This window comes from Girardinichthys multiradiatus, chromosome 7 (assembly GCF_021462225.1).
Source record: "Girardinichthys multiradiatus isolate DD_20200921_A chromosome 7, DD_fGirMul_XY1, whole genome shotgun sequence".
NCBI classification, from domain to species: Eukaryota; Metazoa; Chordata; class Actinopteri; order Cyprinodontiformes; family Goodeidae; genus Girardinichthys; species Girardinichthys multiradiatus.
This window is the reverse complement of record NC_061800.1, coordinates 37,579,498-37,596,536: the sequence shown is the minus strand read 5'-3', so window position 1 is coordinate 37,596,536 and position 17,039 is coordinate 37,579,498. Positions and strand designations below refer to the sequence as shown.

The following is a 17,039-nucleotide window of genomic DNA, read 5'->3' as shown; positions in this document are numbered from 1 at the left end:
CTAAAATATAGCAAATTAGGCTTATGGTTGTATTTTTTGTCTTATTTATGACGTATTTGCTCTTCAAGTAAGGGAACTATTACTGATAACTTAACAGACCCTCAAAAAGCTGAACCGACTGTAAGATTAATAGTGTCAATTATACATTAATTGGCTTGATGTGCTATAATTTCATGGCCAGATGAGAGAAGTAATGGAAGATTACACAGCCGTACTTTATGTAGTCAACCTATATATTTATTATTGAATAGAGGGGTATTCAAAAAAGATGTATATGTGGAGTTTATTAGCATTATTCACAAGTGTGTATACAGGCCATCTAACTAAACATAAAGACTTTGTTTAATTTAAAAACTAAATGTTGTACTGAATTACTGAACTAAATTATCTGAATATAATAAAATATGAATATTTAGTAGAGGGATCCAGTCTGTGAACGCTACCTACATTTCGCGCATGTGCAGTCTCCTATATTTTCTAGCCCGTGAAGCTACAAGCCAGCTAGAGAACTGTAAGCTAGCACAGATAAATTAGACAAAGAAAACCTTGTGAAGAGACTGAATGAAAAAGAGTCCAAAGTGACGCACGGTGGAAGGAGCGAGTAAAACACAAAGCTATATGTGTTATTCGATATATATGGGAGTATAAAATTAAAAGGTACGTCATTACGACGTCTTTTTAAACTTTTTGTAACCCAGGAGGGGGAAGGATTAGCCTTTCGCTAGCTGCTAGTTAGCTTATGTTGTTTTTACCTCCAGTGACAGAGCGTGAGGGTTTACATTAGCTTCTGGTTAGCATTCTGTCATTGGGATCAGTGAAGGGCCTTTGTTTTATACCGGGTACTACGGAGTCTAAACGTCAGCTTCCCGATTTAACTTGACGCATCCCTGATTTGATTGTGTTACAAGCGAGGAGTAAGATAACAAAGTGAGGCTTACAGCTGCTTTGTGAAGATATATTCGCTACATTTGCGCTGCGAAGGCTAAAGTGAAGTTAATCTTGCTAGTGGAAACATTAGCTTAGGTTAGCCACATATGTACCGCTCATTACATCGTGGTTTCTTTTCGTGTAGTTATGATTATCGGTTTTAAACAACCCCTAAACAGGCTAAAATATGTAATAACTGAACAGCGAAACAATCTTGATGACGATCGGAAATGACTGTTCTAACTGAAACCTGTGTGTGGCTAACAGTTCTCTTTCCTATTTTGTCGCACCCGTTTAACATCCTGAATATCGATAATTGTGAGCTCTGTTCCGCAACTTAAGTAACAGCAATTTAAGAGAGTGCAAAGAAGCTAGAAGGATGTTTGTCCGCTTTGCATCCTCAGTTGCATTTGTGGCGTTTTTTCTAAACTCAAGCTAATGTGTTAGCCAATCAGGAGTTTCTGGTGAATTCCCGAGTTTATCAGATTGATTTACCAGAGCGTTTAGTTAGAAACTAGGTTTACCATGAGATGAAACATTTCTCAGGATTTCAGTTCGTAATAACTCAGTGCAGAACGTGTTTTCTTGAAGTGAACCCATGTCCAGATTGAATACCGTGCCAGTCTTTGACTTGAGGTTCATTTTATTAGTGGTGATTGTTGTCAGTTTTAGTTCGTTTTGAGGTTGGTGACTTTTTTTTTTTTTTTTTTTTTGAGATACTGCTATGAGTAATCAGAACATTTGTCCTGCTCTAATCTATATGAATTTGTTTATTTTTTTCTAGGGTGTTTAATGAAGATGGGACAATGAAGGATTTTGCGAATACATAGAGGAAAAACGTCCATCTTTTACACATTTCAAGAATTCAAAAGGTGATGCAAACATTTTTCATTCTTTTCTCATCTAGCGTGACTCAGATTTTGTAGGTAAGCTGGGGGTGGGGGGTTACAGGTACTGCAACATATTGCACAAAACAGTTTTGGAGTAGCAAGTCTATGCATGCTAATATGTGTATGTCTGTGTGAGATCTGTTTATTGAATGCAGTCTTTTTCGAAGTGAATATATAAAACGCCAGATTGTCCTGCCTTGCATGGGGTTGTGTATTTTCTTGCATTTAAAATGACCTTTTTTGATTCATACTTTGATTTTACCAAGAAATTAAAACGTTTGAAGTCAAAAATCACTTAAATAAGCATGCCATGGCTACAGAGTTGTTCAAATTTAACACACTTTAGCTATAAAGGTAACTAGGCAAGTTATCGTACTGAAATTTTCCCAGTGTGATTAGGGCACACAAGATCACCTTAGAATAGTAAAAAGCAATAAAAGTAAAAATAAAATCAGAAAATGTCACATTAACCTTAACACAGAAATGTGTAACATGATTGAATTACGTGTATGAAAAGCACAAAAGCCACATATTCAGCCTCCTGCAAAAATAATGTGAAATATTTACTATTTGAAATATATTATTGTGATCTATAATATTTATTCTAAATTTTGATATATACACTTTGGAAAAAATATAGAATGAAGATGTGCTTAATGTGTTAATAGTTCAAAGTACCTTTTGGGTTTAAAAAGTGTTTGTTTCTGCGACTGGAAATATTTCCAAACACACAGATTTGTATTTCTTGTAAGCACTGATAATATGTTGTAGCATTCTTTCAGTCATCTGTTTAGCAGTGCACAGCAGCAGATGGGGAATGCTCAACCGTCCAGTTTGTGTAGTCAAGAAGAATAACAAGCTGAAACAATGTGAACCACACAGCAATCTGTGTACTGTAGTTGTGTCTGAAAACGTTTTCTGAAGCAGCATAGTCCTCAGTGTGCAACAACATTAGACCAAAACATTTATTTTATTCAAAAATCAACATGATAATAGATTGATGTCAAAACATGTTTGTACTTTGATGGGGGATTCTGATTCTTATTTGAGGTGGTCAACCATCCCCTACTTTCCATGATTTTAATTAACTGTACAAAAATCAGGCATAACATAATGACCACCTAATGTTTTGGTCCCATTTTGGCTGCCAAAACAGCCTTGATCAGCTGGAGCTCGGACTCCACTAGGCTGCTGAAGGTGAGGGTTGATATCGCCAAGATGTTAGTGTTGCCCCCAAGGATCAGCTGTCCAACTAATCACTTATAGTTCTCCGTGATCAGTGAAGGGGTGGTCCGGTGGTACCTTACGCAGAACACTCCAGGGGTTTCTGGCATCTCACTGCAGTGACTTTAAACCATAGGAATTGTTTGGTTCACATTTTTTGAAGTTTTGAAGCCCAGACCTTTTTAAACCTGAGTATACCTTAATAGCAGTGACTGGACATAATTAGTCATTAAGTTATCACAGCAGTCATCATAAGCAGAAACAGCACTGATCAATCAAGACATGTACATTCATATGTTTCAGATTTCTTTAAACTCATCACAGTGGGATGAGCTCCTTTTTAAAATTCATGTGTTTTGGAGATAATTTTGAAGAGTTGGGGTGTGGCATATTAATAAATGCAATTTTTCTTAGTACGATATCTCGATACCGTCTATAGGAACAAGGCTTGTAAAAGGATGCAACAACTTCTTGTACTATTATTTTGTTGTTTTGTCTGTTTAAAGGTGGAAGCCCAAGAATAACTTATTAAAAACGTTTCTTGTTTTCAATGCTTCAATACTTTTAAATGGAGAGAAATTAAACAACATTTTACTGTACGTTGTCCTGAGGACACCCACGCAAAAACAACTAGGGAACTGTTAATTAGAGCGGCAGCAATTCACACATAGGCTAATTTTGCTGAAAGAGAGCTTAAAGAAAAAAATTGTAGTTTCATAATTTTTATTGATTTTATTCCCTAATTTTGTATTGGCATTGAAACACTTGTTTGTTTTTCATTTTCTTGTTTGGTTAAAACCTTTTTTAGTTTATAGTTTGTTTGTTTGTTTGTTTTTTCTAAACCTCATTAACCAGATTAAAAGGTATAAGATCCCATCATGTAGTTGGACATTGTCTCTGAACTGTCAAATCAGCAAAACATTGTAATACATTCGGTGATTTAACTTGCACCTGTGTGACTATGCCAGATTTTGTCTTTGCGCAATGGTTTTATTAAACTTGTGCTGGCCTGTATAAGTCAGTACAAAATATGTCAAAAACATCTTGTCCTAACTACTCTGTTATGGAATCATTTTACCTCATCTGTTGATCATGAGTGGCAATGTCAGAATGTTTTCCTCAATTTTGTTTTGATTGCAGTTCTGATTTTTAAAGTTTAAATGATGTTCTTGCCATGCTTGTGTGCAAAACATTAGCATGTAAGTGTAAAAACTTTCACTTAAATAGTATGTTACATTAGTTTTTCACTGCAGTTGTAACATCAGGATATAATGTTTTTTGGTCTTTGTGCTTCCTATAGGAGAGGTTGATCTGCCTGTTTCATTTTGCGTATTTGGCCATAATCCTGGAGGTTTTTGTTTTAGCCTTACAATCATTGTGTTCGATTTTAATTCACAGTTTAAAAACCTACTTTAATAAACTATAACCATCTTTCCATGGAATAACTGATTGTACTTTATAATAATGTGTGCATTAAAATGACCCTAAACGCAAAGAATTGGAAAGTATTATGCACCCTGCTTGTTTAACAGCAGAGCCATCATAGTGTCAATTAGCTGGGATAGTAGTAAGATTCATTTTGGAAAGAGTTAAGGGAGGTTATTGTGGTGTCTGGATAATGTCTGTCTGTAACAGGCTTCTCTGTGTATTTATTTTAAAAATTAGTTTGTTGATTTTGAAATGGGTTTTGTAAAGTTTCTAAATATAACAAGAAAGTCAGTAGTTGATGAACTTATGCATAAGGATTACTGCTATACTCAAAAAGATGTATGTTGTTTATAGCTGCCCTTTAATTTTAGTTTTAATTCCCAACTTCAAAACCGTAATATTTCCAACGAAGCAATATCCAGATTTTAATGAACCAGCTCCTGGTCAACTTTTAACTTATTGTTTTTAAGTGATAAATGTAGTCTGGTTAATCTGTTTTTCAGTTACATTTAAAAATATTGTACCTACTCAAATATGAAATTTAATAATAAAAAAATTGGGATTTAATAATACAGTAAAGTACAGTTTCCTCTTCATTCTACATATTTTATTTAACTTTAAACACGTCAAAATATGTAGTCCCGCTGATATTACACAAGTAAATTTTACCCCTATGTAATTACATAAAAATAAATAAAATGAAGCAACAACTTCAGCATTGATTTGGAATGAAATAAATAACTAAAACAAAAGTAATTCATGCACTTTTTATCACCACAGGATCAATAAAAATATACCCTGGCTACAATTTACAGAAAACCCAAACAGTAAATTAATGGAATATATTTAAGTTTTCAGGAATCAAGAGTTGCTAGAACCTAAACCTATGCATGGAGTCTGTAATTGATAAATTTATTTTTTCCAACTCCAAAGAAAAACAAGGTTTCGCATAGTCAAAACGTTGAAGATGGAGGCGGTTTATCTGTCCTCAACCAAAATCTCTTCGGATGTGCTGTTAAAGAAGATGCATCTAGTTCCATTGTTTGTCGTGTTTTAATGCACACCATAACTTATCTGAATTACTTTAAAGTGCAGCCTTGTTAATAGTTTTTATCAAGTTATGGCATATTTTGCCAAGTGTTGTACACTTATATTAGGAAATATTGAAGTAATATTTGATGATCATTTATCCAGTAATAACACAGTTTTATTTTCTTGGAATTGTCAGAGGTTTAAGGACGTCAGCAAGCGGTACATCTGAGCCAGTGATGTCACGGGTTCCCACCCCTCCTCCTCCTGGGGAGATGTCAAGTGGACCTGTGGCAGAAAGCTGGTGTTACACACAGGTATGGAAATAATTTAACTTACTAAATTATCCTTTTGCACTTTAGGTTGTCATGGAATTATGTGGTCCTGTTTTGAGGTTTTGAGAATGTGTATACTTACTGCCGTCATTACTGCAGCTGGTGGTGCATCACCTTTTAACAATCTTGTGGATATCTGAAAAGTCCTACCTCAGAGTAGGACTACTTGCCCATCAAAGTAAAGCCCCAGGAAAGTGAAATTACCAGGGTAAATCTGTATCTAAACACGACCTTGCTTTCAAAAGCAATGCAAAAGAGGCTAATTATGTAATGTTGTTTGAGTTGATGGCTAGCTTACATTCTAAAATATTTCCTGAGTAATTTTTATTTCTGCATTTCAAAAAAAAAAAAAATCTAATCATCTGCTTGATATTTTTATTTTTTTCAGGTCAAAGTAGTAAAGTTTTCCTACATGTGGACCATAAACAACTTTAGTTTTTGCAGAGAAGAAATGGGAGAGGTGTTGAAGAGCTCAACCTTCTCTTCTGGCCCTAATGACAAAATGAAATGGTTAGTATTACAGTATTGTGGCCTAAATTTCAGTGTAAGGTTTCTTTGGCCTTGAAAAACATAATGTACACATCTTAACACATAATCTAATCTTCATTATTACCACCAGGTGTCTGCGAGTCAATCCAAAGGGACTTGATGATGAAAGCAAAGATTATCTATCACTGTATTTACTTCTTGTTAGTTGTCCAAAAAGTGAAGTCAGAGCAAAGTTCAAGTTTTCTTTGCTGAATGCTAAAAGAGAGGAAACAAAAGCAATGGGTAAGTAGGAGCAGTAACTATTTTCATTCAAGCTTCGTGTCCTTTTTCTGCCACAGTATATTAAGCTTGCAGGTTTGAAGAATATTGTAAAACTTGACATAACTTCTCTTCTGCTTACAGAGAGCCAAAGAGCGTATAGATTTGTCCAAGGCAAAGACTGGGGCTTCAAAAAATTTATTAGGAGAGATTTCCTCCTCGATGAAGCTAATGGTCTCTTACCAGATGACAAGCTCACACTTTTCTGTGAGGTAAATGTGATCCTAATTTCTTGTTTTTTATTGGTTCCATTTTTGTTGTGACTTTAAATCTACCAAAACAAAGCCAAACATGTCATTAATTGCAAAAAGGGATTGAACTCTTTTCTTGTTCTGTTTTATCTTCGCAAAGCATTAAGCGTTTTCTGGTTATATTACCTCAAAGTTTCACACAGTCTTTCAATTTTATTTTTGTGTGTTGATTTGACATCCAAATACCCAAGCTTTTTAATGGAAAGAGCAGCAGGTTCGTGTCATGACCAGTTTACACCTGAGAGATCCTGAACTGTGGCCCTCAGTTTAGGTTTGCATTGGATGACATTTTACTTTTACAGAGCTAAATGTTTCTCACATCTTACATTTAAATTGATGCTTGTTTTCCAAATAATTACATTCAGAATGTCAAGAAGAGTGAATGTGTTGGAAAATGTTCTTTCGAGGGACAAGTTAAATGAGGTTTCAGTGTAGCTGCCTGAATATTGCCATGACAAGTGAAAAACTGTCACTTTCTATAAAGAGAATTAGACATTTCTCATAAATTATATGTACACTGCCTTGCAAAGGTTTTCCTACATCTTGAACCATTTCACCTTTTGTCATGTCACAACCATAAGCCTGAATATCTTTTATTAAGATTTAATGTGATAGACCAATGCAGAGTAGCACAAATTTGTGCAGTGTGTTGAAATAAAGTGGATTTCTTTTATTTTTTTTTTTTTTTTTTTTTTTTACAAATTATAATCTATTAAGAAAAAATAAACTTTTTGGGTTACATGCAAAACTCTATGTATGGCAGAAAACTGACCATTACCCTGAACACTATTGCCTTGGTTATACAAGATGGTGGCAGCATGATGCTGTGGGCATGTGTTTCCTCTGCAGAAACAAGGAAGAACAACTTTACAATTTTTCAGTCCTACTAATGACCTAATTATTTTAATCAGTTGTGTTAAGGGGAAATCTTAAAGGTGCAGGACACCAGCCCTCGAGGATTGGAGGTCGACGCCTGTGGTTTAGATCAAAACATATTAGTGTGTTAGAATAGCCTAGCCAAAGTCGAGACCTAAATACAAATGAGAGAATTGGTCAAAACTTAAAATTAGATTTTCATGGATGTTTTCCTGGACTGCACGGTGGCGCAGTTGGTAGCACTGTTGCCTTGCAGCAAGAAGGTCCTGGGTTCAATTCCCGTCCGGGGGGTCTTTCTGCATGGAGTTTGCATGTTCTCCCCGTGCATGTGTGGGTTCTCACCGGGTACTCCGGCTTCCTCCCACTGTCCAAAAACATGCCTGTTAGGTTAATTGATCACTCTAAATTGCCCTTAGGTGTATGAATGAGTGTGTGCATGGTTGTTTGTGTGTTTCCCTGTGATGGACTGGCGACCTGTCCAGGGTGTACCCCGCCTCTCGCCCATAGACTGCTGGAGATAGGCACCAGCTTCCCCGCGACCCACTATGGAATAAGCGGTAGAAAATGACTGACTGACTGACTGACTGACTGGATGTTTTCCATCTGAATCTGACCGAGCCTGAGTTGTTATGTGAAGAAAAATTGTTCTCCAAAATATTGTCTCGGTAGGATTAAATAAAAAAAGCATGTCACACTGTAGATTTTTTTATTTCTAAACAGTTTTCAAAACTGTGCCCTATTCCTTCTACTTCACAGTTATGCATTTCTTTGTGTTGGTCTCCCAGGGAAGTACTTTCAAGTTTGTGGTTGTAAAGTTACAAAATGTAAAAAGGTTAAATTGGTATGAATACTTGTGTTTCTGTCCTTGAGTTAGGTCTCTTTTGTCTGTTGTTTCAAAGAAGTAAATGAAATATAAATACATATAAATATGCTTCATGTTGTTGCTTTGTCTGTTGTATATGTATAGGTGAGTGTCGTCCAGGACTCTGTGAACATTTCGGGTCAGTCCAACATGAACATGCTGAAAGTACCAGAGTGTCAGCTGTCTGATGACCTCGGGAACCTGTGGGAGTGTTCACGCTTCACAGACTGCAGCCTGTACGTGGGAGGCCAGGAGTTCAAAGCCCACAAATCCATCCTCGCAGGTAGGACATTTTCATCCCCCATCAGAACTTGCATGCAACATTCATGTCACAGCATCAGAAGTGACAGCAAAAAAAAAAAAAAAAAAGACACATCAATGCTTCTTCTGAATGACCCCTCGTAGAGAGCCATAAGCACCTGAGAGGCTAAGGAGGGTCTGTGTGCTCGGCTTGATTTGTTGCAGCCTTGTTCCGCAGTGGTTGCTAATCCACAAATTCACTCCTGCTTGGCTCTGCTTGACCCAGATGACTGGAGGATCCGGGAGATTGAGAGCCAGGCCTCTGTGCTTATCTCAATTAGACATGGTGGCTGCTGAAGTGTTGAAGGAGAAAATGCTTACAACGTGACTATTATGGGAATTATGCAGCATTTTTTTTAAGGCTCTGAATGTTAAATATAGATTTACTTTACTCAATGAGCATAGGCCTTAATCCAGAGTGACTAACAAGTGAGTAACAGCATTTGAGCTTTAGTACAGTAGGAAACTAGCTTGTGGTATTGCCTACCAAATCTGTTCAAAGGAGAGAAGATGAGTGAAATATTTAAAGAAGTGCAAAACAGACGTGTTAGGCATGCGACGTTGTTGAAGGTGTTAAAAAGAGAGATCTTTGAGTTTATTTAGAAGTTCACTAAACCTCTTTACGTGCAAGTTTATTTATTTATTTCTGTATTTATTTTAACAGCGAGGTCCCCAGTCTTTAATGCAATGTTCGAACATGAAATGGAAGAAAGTAAAAAGGTAAGGGTACTGACTAACTTGCTTCTGGTCAATATACAAACAGCCTTCTGAGTTCTGACATGCTGCAGCCATAGCTTAAAGTGCTTTCATGTTTGAAGAAAATCTATCCTAGCAATTCAGATCAGCGTTATTAGCTTTACAGTACCTCCCTTTCATGCAACAACACAAAGCAGAGCATTATTGCAAAGTGGGAGGAAAAAGATATACGTATTTATCCACATTATGTATAAGAAGACAGCTTTAATGGAGACTCTGTAAAGGGCAATTTTCAAGTCGTGCCGCAGATTCTCAATTGGTTTCAGCCGTGGACTTTGACTGGGTCATTTTAATATGCAAATACGCTGGGATTTCCACCATTCCATCATAACTCTGGTTGAATGTTAATGTCGCTGTTCTGCTGGAGTGTAAATCTTTATCCCAGAATTAACTTTTTGCCTCTAGTGGGCTTTTTTCTTGGATTAGCCTGTATTTAGTATAATATCCCTGTCCCTGCTGAAGGTTCCCCACAGCATGATGCTGCCACCAATATGTTTCTCTTTGGGGATGTTGTGTTCAAGATGATTTTTAGGTTTCCACCAGAGTGTTCTTCATGTAGGCCAATCAGATTTGAATGTGAACACAGCTCCTTTTATGCATTTGCTGTGTCTCCTACGTGGATTTTTGCAAACTTTTAGGAACACCTCTCTTCTTTTTAACACGATGGCTTTCTTTGTTCTAGTCTTCTGCAGAGGCCAGATTACACTGAGTTGGACTCACTTACTAATTAGGTGACTTCTGGAGGCAATTGGTTGCATTGGATTTTGTGTAGGGGCATCAGATTAAAAGAATTGATTACATATGTATGTACGCCACACTTTTCAAAACTGTAGGTCCTTTTCTTCCACTTCGCAAATTGGTTTAGCGTTTTGTGTTGGTCTGTCAGGTGTCAGAATGTTAAAATATACTAAGAGTATTAAACATTTTGCAAGACACTGTTCTCTATGCAGTCAGATGTCATATTTTTATGTGTCGTAAAAAAAACATCTTGTTTCATCTGCAGAATCGTGTTGACATCAGTGATGTGGATCCAGATGTTTTTAGGGAAATGATGGGCTTCATTTATACAGGAAAGGCACCAAACTTGGAAAAGATGGCAGACAATTTGCTGGCAGCTGCTGATAAAGTAAGTACCTGTGAAAGGGGAGCGTTGTCAGCCATATTTAGTGTTTTTGATCATTATCTTCCTTCAATGTTTTCTTAAATGGAATGCTAAGTATTGCTAATCTTCTCCTGTTCTAGATTATTATCAATTAACAATTCAGAAACATTGTTTAATTTGAGTAATTTATTTTTCTATAATGTGTATATATTTTTTTATTTTCCATTTTAGCGACAGAATGACAAAGTATACTGGTGAGGTGCTTTCGTTTTTTCTTGAAGAAGTTTCGCCTCTCATCCAATGGGCTTCAGTTCAAGCTGGATTAAAGTCCAGTTGCCTTCTACTTAAGCACTTAGAAATGAAAAGTTAGCTCATATAAATATGAATGTTTAGAGTGTTATGAGTGTTTCTGTGTATAATTGTTTAAAAATTCTCACATGTACCAATAGAAATGTAAAGTAGGTTAGTATATTCCAGTTGATTGACTGACAAGTATCAAGATTATTACTGTAATGGGTCAAGACCTGCAATATCCAAATTTCTACCGGTTCATCCCACCACACATGTGAATTAATCCTCAAACTAAATCAATCTTTTATTGGAGCAGCATAATATCACGATGAAAGAATATTTAAAAAGTTTTAAAATTTGAGGAAATGAAGAAAACAAATCTATAAAAAAAAAAGGCTATTTTCTTGTAATTATTTCATGACTTATGAAAATCATCACACCTCTGTCTTGGTTTAGCAGCATGTTTCCTTATCTTTTCCATTTTCGAAGAGTGCCTAAGAGAAATGGGTGTCGCAGCTCATACCCCAGGCCAGGAAAACATCAAGCCAAGGATTACTAATTAAAAATGGTTCAGTTATGTTAGATTAAAATTAAAGGTCAGATTTATTCAAACATTTTCACTCACATTATTCTACTGCAGTAAGAAATGTGGGTTTTTTCTGGTCTCTTTTGTAATTAGGAAGTTGTTAGTTTGCAGGTAATGTTAATTATTAAGTTTCTCTTGTGGCAAGGAAAATAGAAATATTGGTTTATTGATAAACATCAAAATATTGTATGATTATTATGTTTCCTGATGATACTGATTTTCTATATCCTTTGAGGTTTAACCTGCTGTTTCTAGTTCTGACCAATTCATTTTTTCCTGATAACCTAAAGACATTACAATGTGCTGCAGCTTTCTTGGTAGAGGAGGTATTTTTGAATCAAACAGAAAATGAAGGAATTAAATGATTTTTTCCGTTCATCATCAAAGCACGTCCCTAACAGACTAACAGATTTTTTTTTTTATCTCAGAAAAGTACATGAACATCCTGTAGGTTGCTGCGTTTGTTTGCCAAAAAATGATGGGAGTTCTTAGGTCTAATGTATTTAATGAATAAGAAAGAAAAATAGCTGCTGATCATTCATAAGAACCGATGAGGGAAACATTGGCTGATTCTGATCTCTGGCCGTTTAAGTGGTCCATCTCCAAATTAAAATCTTCTTCACAATTGACAAATGTTTAGCTTGATTTTATACATGTGGAATTAGTTTTTGTTCAAATGTATGCTCAGTCAATCTTCACAATTTTCATTTGTTTAAATGTGCAATTTTATTTTGATATTTAGTATATGGAACAAATTATTCCCAATTAAAATAAGGCAAAGTAAATAATGTTTTCTATCCCCCTTTAAAATCTTAACAGCACTCCTGATCATTTTAAACGTTAGGCATACTTTCTGTCTGAAAACATTGCTCAAAGCATTGCATTATGAAATGTTAATGACTCATTTTTGTAACACTGGTTCATGTTCAAGAAGATTGTATCAATTTATTGTCCCGCTAAGACAACCGTTTTGTTTTGGTGATGCTGTGCACAGATGTTTTGTGCCCCATGCTCCCCCCACCTTGGAAAACACCCCTTTGATAGCCCTGAGTGAGCGCTTCTTCCTCCACCTCTGTTGGTTTTATTGTAAAAGACACAGGAAACGGGGAAAATGCACCACAGCAGACACATTGCACATGTAGCAACAACCTGACATGGGGAACTGGCAAAATAAAGCCAGGGGTTGCAATTGAGACTAGAGAAATTGAGACTGAGATCCCATGTTTTATGTTATTGGGACTATAATCAGGGTTTTTATAAGGAATGTAGATTCCGTATGCAAGTTTTACCTAAAAAGCGGTTTGCACACTGTCTAAAATATAAACAAAAACAAAAAAAAACCCAAATGAATGTACTTCCTAACCTTTCAATCACCGGTGTATTCTGTTTCCCCCTCCAGTATGCTCTGGAGCGTTTAAAGGTCATGTGTGAGGAGGCCTTGTGCAACAGCCTTTCAGTGGAGAATGTGGCCGACACCCTCATCTTGGCTGACTTGCACAGTGCTGAGCAACTCAAAGCACAAGCCATAGATTTTATCAACAGGCAAGTATCGCAAAAAAAAAAAAAAGCCAAGTGATAAATGCCTGCTGCCATTTCTGTTTACCAGCCCTGAATGCTTACCTTTTTATCTGCTTGCCATAGGTGCAGTGTCCTGAGACAGCTGGGCTGTAAAGATGGAAAGAACTGGAATAGCAAGTATGTAATTAGCTGATATATGTGACATAAGATTAATAACACGCTCTTATCTCTTTCCCCTACCAGATGCATTAGAATTCATTGTTTTAGCCTAGGCAGACAGAGTGCTGTTTGCCTTTTCAGTTTGAAGCTCCATATCTTTGTATCCAAGTTATTAATAGACTCATACTTGGATAAACCCTGGAAAAGGAATATTTGTATTATTCTTTAAAGAAAGGAAGCAAGTTTTTTCTTTTAGATGATTTAGTGTAGTGTTACAAGACACCTTGAAATGTAGAACTTTACTTTGCTAGTTTTATGCAAGCATTGGCACATTCTGAATTAGAGATGCATTGTGCAGAATTTTATGGCCTCTTTAACTTTTGCTGGATTTTGTAAAGCTTTGAACTGCCAATACTGATTTTAATAATTTTGATTTATAACGGGAGCAGCGATTAAGAACATAAGACATTCGTTGCAGAGTTGGTACTTTAAAGGGTCCTCAGCCTCTTATATTAGCAATTAGCGCAGTTAGCATTAATAAAACGGCTATGTGTATTTACATCTATATCTTTATATCTGAAATTGCAAAAAGGCTGCTGACATTTCCAAATGTATTTCACAGCAGACAGAAATTAAAAGCTCAAAACACTTTTTACAACACATTGTTCAGGATTCATATTATCTGCCTTAGATGTTCTCCCACACTTTTTCACAGCCTGAATGAACCGCAGCCATTGCTCGAAAAGTTGTATAAAATTGTTTCCCTTTAAAAAAAAAATCTTCCTACAAATCTGTGCTTCCTTTGACTTTAATCATAATCACCTCACTGATACCGAAAGCAGCTAACTGTGAGTCTTTTACCCTCAGTAACAGTGTCCACAGCACAGAGCAGGGTTGTTGTTATGAAGTTAACGTCGGGTATGTTCACTGATCAGTCCAGCGACTGGTCAAGGCCCAAGCCAAAGATGGTGCATCTCTTATAATTAATTATCAGTTTATCTTTGTGAACAAAAGTATTTGTGACTGTTTTCTCAATAAAGATTCAACTGCTAAGTCAGAGCTCTCCTGCATTACAATCTCATTTATATTTATTGCTTTTTAATGTGCTGATCATTGTGTCTTAGTGTTAACTTCATTTTGCCTGTGCTTACAGTCATGCCACAGATATAATGGAGACTGCAGGCTGGAAGTCAATGATCCAATCCCATCCTCACTTGGTAGCCGAAGCCTTCCGTGCCCTGGCTTCAGCGCAGTGCCCACCCTTTGGTCTTCCGAGGAAGCGGCTAAAACAGTCCTGACTGCCCGACTTTACTCCCGGACTTTAAATGAAGGGTGTGAAGCATAGGAGTTTTTACAAAGAATGGACTAGTGAGTGTGCCACTCTTTTATTTCCACCAAAACTGAACACACTTGAATAAAGAAGAGTGGAGCTTTCTGACCAGAGACGTGGGGGGGGGGGCTGGCACATGGAAGTCTGACATCTGTGGATCGGAAAACAGTTGATTCAATCGGTGTTGCTTGCTTGCTTTGCTGTCCCAAGCTGAACTCTGTTTAGCGCAGGCAGCAAGCGAAGTTCTCTTCTACATTTTTTTTTCCTGTAATTTTCAAAATGGCCTTAATATATCTGCCATTGCTCTGGAGCTGCTCTAGAGCACTTCGTCTATTTTACTCCGTGCCTGCCTTGTCACAAAGACCAGGCCTCCTCCAGGTTGCACTAGTTCCCATGTATAGTCATTTTGATATGGAGTTCTATAGGAACGTAACAAAGGTTTAACTAAATGGGAAATATTATATATTTGTAATGTTTAGCCCGTTTTGTGACTAGACATTAAAAAGCATGAACACTCAGTGCAAGGTCAGTTCTTTACACTTTTTGAAAATATGCGTATGCCCCATATTGATGGCACCATTTCTATGTAAATGACTATTGAACCATCTTTAGAAGACCAATGTACAAGAAAGTGTGTTCTATTGTGTATTTGTTGGGGGGAGGGGGGTAGTAATCTGCCATTATGAAGACAAGTGTCAATCCATGTAAGATGGAAAAGTGTCTGTTTGGCCCAAATATACTAAAACATTGGAAGTTTATGGAAATACGTTCTCTGTCTCCCATTCAAATTACATTTTCCAGATCATACATCTGTGAACTCTCACTAAAAAAATGAAAATTAGTTCCTTTTAGTACTGCCAACTTGCAAATATATATCTTCAGTATATTGTGGTGAACTACAAGTGGAGAGACTAATGCATGGTTGTTTTATTGTCAAACGAAAGTGTCAAAAGTTCCAGTTTTGCTTTTAACAACACATTTTCTGCAATTATCTGACATCTGTGCAGAATTACATGAATTGAGTATGTGCAAAAGGTTCCTCTAACATGCTTGGATATCTGTAGGATGCTGAGCATCACTTCTACTGGCGATGTTAATCTGTGTTTCAATAGGGGGGGGGGTATTGTCATGGTTATTCAGTCCGTCTTGTATGTAGTGTGGTGTGACAGACACTTTGGAGCATTTTGTAAATTGAGAGTAGCATCATTTTTCTATGATATTACTCGTCAATCAGCGTCATGTTGAAACTGTGGAAAAAATTATGAAGTTGTTGTCTGCAAGAATGCCTGCATTAACCCATTAAAACATTTTCCAGCGGTCTGAAGTGACTCCGCTTCATTGCTGTTTTTCTTGATTAATTGACGGTCGTTAGGCTCTGTTTTACTACAGTGCCCAGCTTGAAGAAGGGTAAAAATCATCCAGTTTCTTTTTATGGTTGTGTTAATGGATGTGGATGTTATGTTGAGGTGATTTTTCTTTTCCTTTCTGCTGCACGTCTTTTTCAATTATAATTACAAAACAGCCTAACGGGCCTAATCAAAAAAGAAATGCTCAGAGACTGCACTGTTAAAGTGCCATTGCAAATGTTAACCCCCCCCTTTTTTTTTTTTTAAAACACATAAAAGACATTTTCCCTCTTGTTTTATGTGAATGTGAGGCCCTAGCCCTAATTAAAGTGGATGTGAGGCCGGTCTTTCCTGCTAGAAGAAACATCTTCATCAGCGGCTTGCTGATCCACGTCCACCCCCCTCAGCACAGATCCTTCGAAAAGGCCTGATACCATCTCAGTTTCAGGATGCCTCTCCAACCTTTTATCATTCTCCGCTTTCCTCCACTAACTGCAGTGCTTGAAAGAGAAGAAGCCTGCAGTGGTGCTTTCAAAATTGAAAAATTCTCCTGTCATTTAGATGGTAGCAAATATGCACTGGATGATGCCATGGCAGGAGAAACCTTAAGGGGTATTTCTGACGTGAGCTGAACCGACCTGCTGTAGATAATTTGCTTGGTGCCTGCATTTATATTTACATCTCACTAACTTAGAATACAATTAAAATGTAAATTTAGCTCAGTATTTAAATTTATATAGTGAAACGTAGATACTGCTAAAGGAAACCCAAAATAAACCTTCACTATTTAATGACACCATTATAAAAAAACATTATTTAAAACTTTAAAATGTTACTTGTAGTCCATGTCTTGGTTCAACGATGTGTTTGATTTTATAATCCTCTCCAGGTTGCGATTATAGCAGTTTGTGCATGTTTTTTTAACCACAAATTTTCCTTTCACTTAACTCTTCATTTATAAGCTTCGACACATCTCTGACAACCAGCTTCTTCAGCAGTAGTGACATTTTGTGGCGTACCCT

General features: G+C 36.7%; 1 protein-coding gene across 3 annotated transcripts; it reads left to right on the top strand.

Annotated features, from left to right (window-relative positions):
- Window positions 1-484: 484 nt before the first annotated feature.
- spopla (speckle type BTB/POZ protein like a) lies at window positions 485-15,991 on the top strand. 3 transcript variants are annotated; one of them, XM_047370857.1, is made up of 12 exons: window positions 485-657; window positions 1,712-1,799; window positions 5,698-5,815; window positions 6,222-6,343; window positions 6,453-6,604; window positions 6,725-6,852; window positions 8,735-8,912; window positions 9,594-9,649; window positions 10,689-10,811; window positions 13,064-13,206; window positions 13,306-13,359; window positions 14,495-15,991. In XM_047370857.1, exons 3-12 carry the CDS (start codon window positions 5,738-5,740, stop codon window positions 14,637-14,639), a joined length of 1,179 nt encoding a protein of 392 aa, XP_047226813.1. In that variant the 5' UTR covers window positions 485-657; window positions 1,712-1,799; window positions 5,698-5,737; the 3' UTR covers window positions 14,640-15,991. The 3 variants fall into 3 exon arrangements, with proteins under 3 accessions (XP_047226813.1, XP_047226814.1, XP_047226815.1); XM_047370858.1 differs by lacking the exon at window positions 485-657 and adding an exon at window positions 779-927; XM_047370859.1 differs by lacking the exon at window positions 485-657 and adding an exon at window positions 1,014-1,610.
- Window positions 15,992-17,039: the final 1,048 nt, after the last annotated feature.

What these genes read in the sequence shown, in the direction of transcription:
- spopla (XM_047370857.1), top strand. Translation starts at nt 5,738, where the DNA reads ATGTCACGGGTTCCCACCCCTCCTCCTCCTGGGGAGATGTCAAGTGGA. An exon ending in AGAGGAAACAAAAGCAATGG is followed by an intron (nt 6,605 to 6,724) that starts GTAAGTAGGAGC and finishes TTCTGCTTACAG; the next exon opens with AGAGCCAAAGAGCGTATAGA. An exon ending in AGCTCACACTTTTCTGTGAG is followed by an intron (nt 6,853 to 8,734) that starts GTAAATGTGATC and finishes GTATATGTATAG; the next exon opens with GTGAGTGTCGTCCAGGACTC.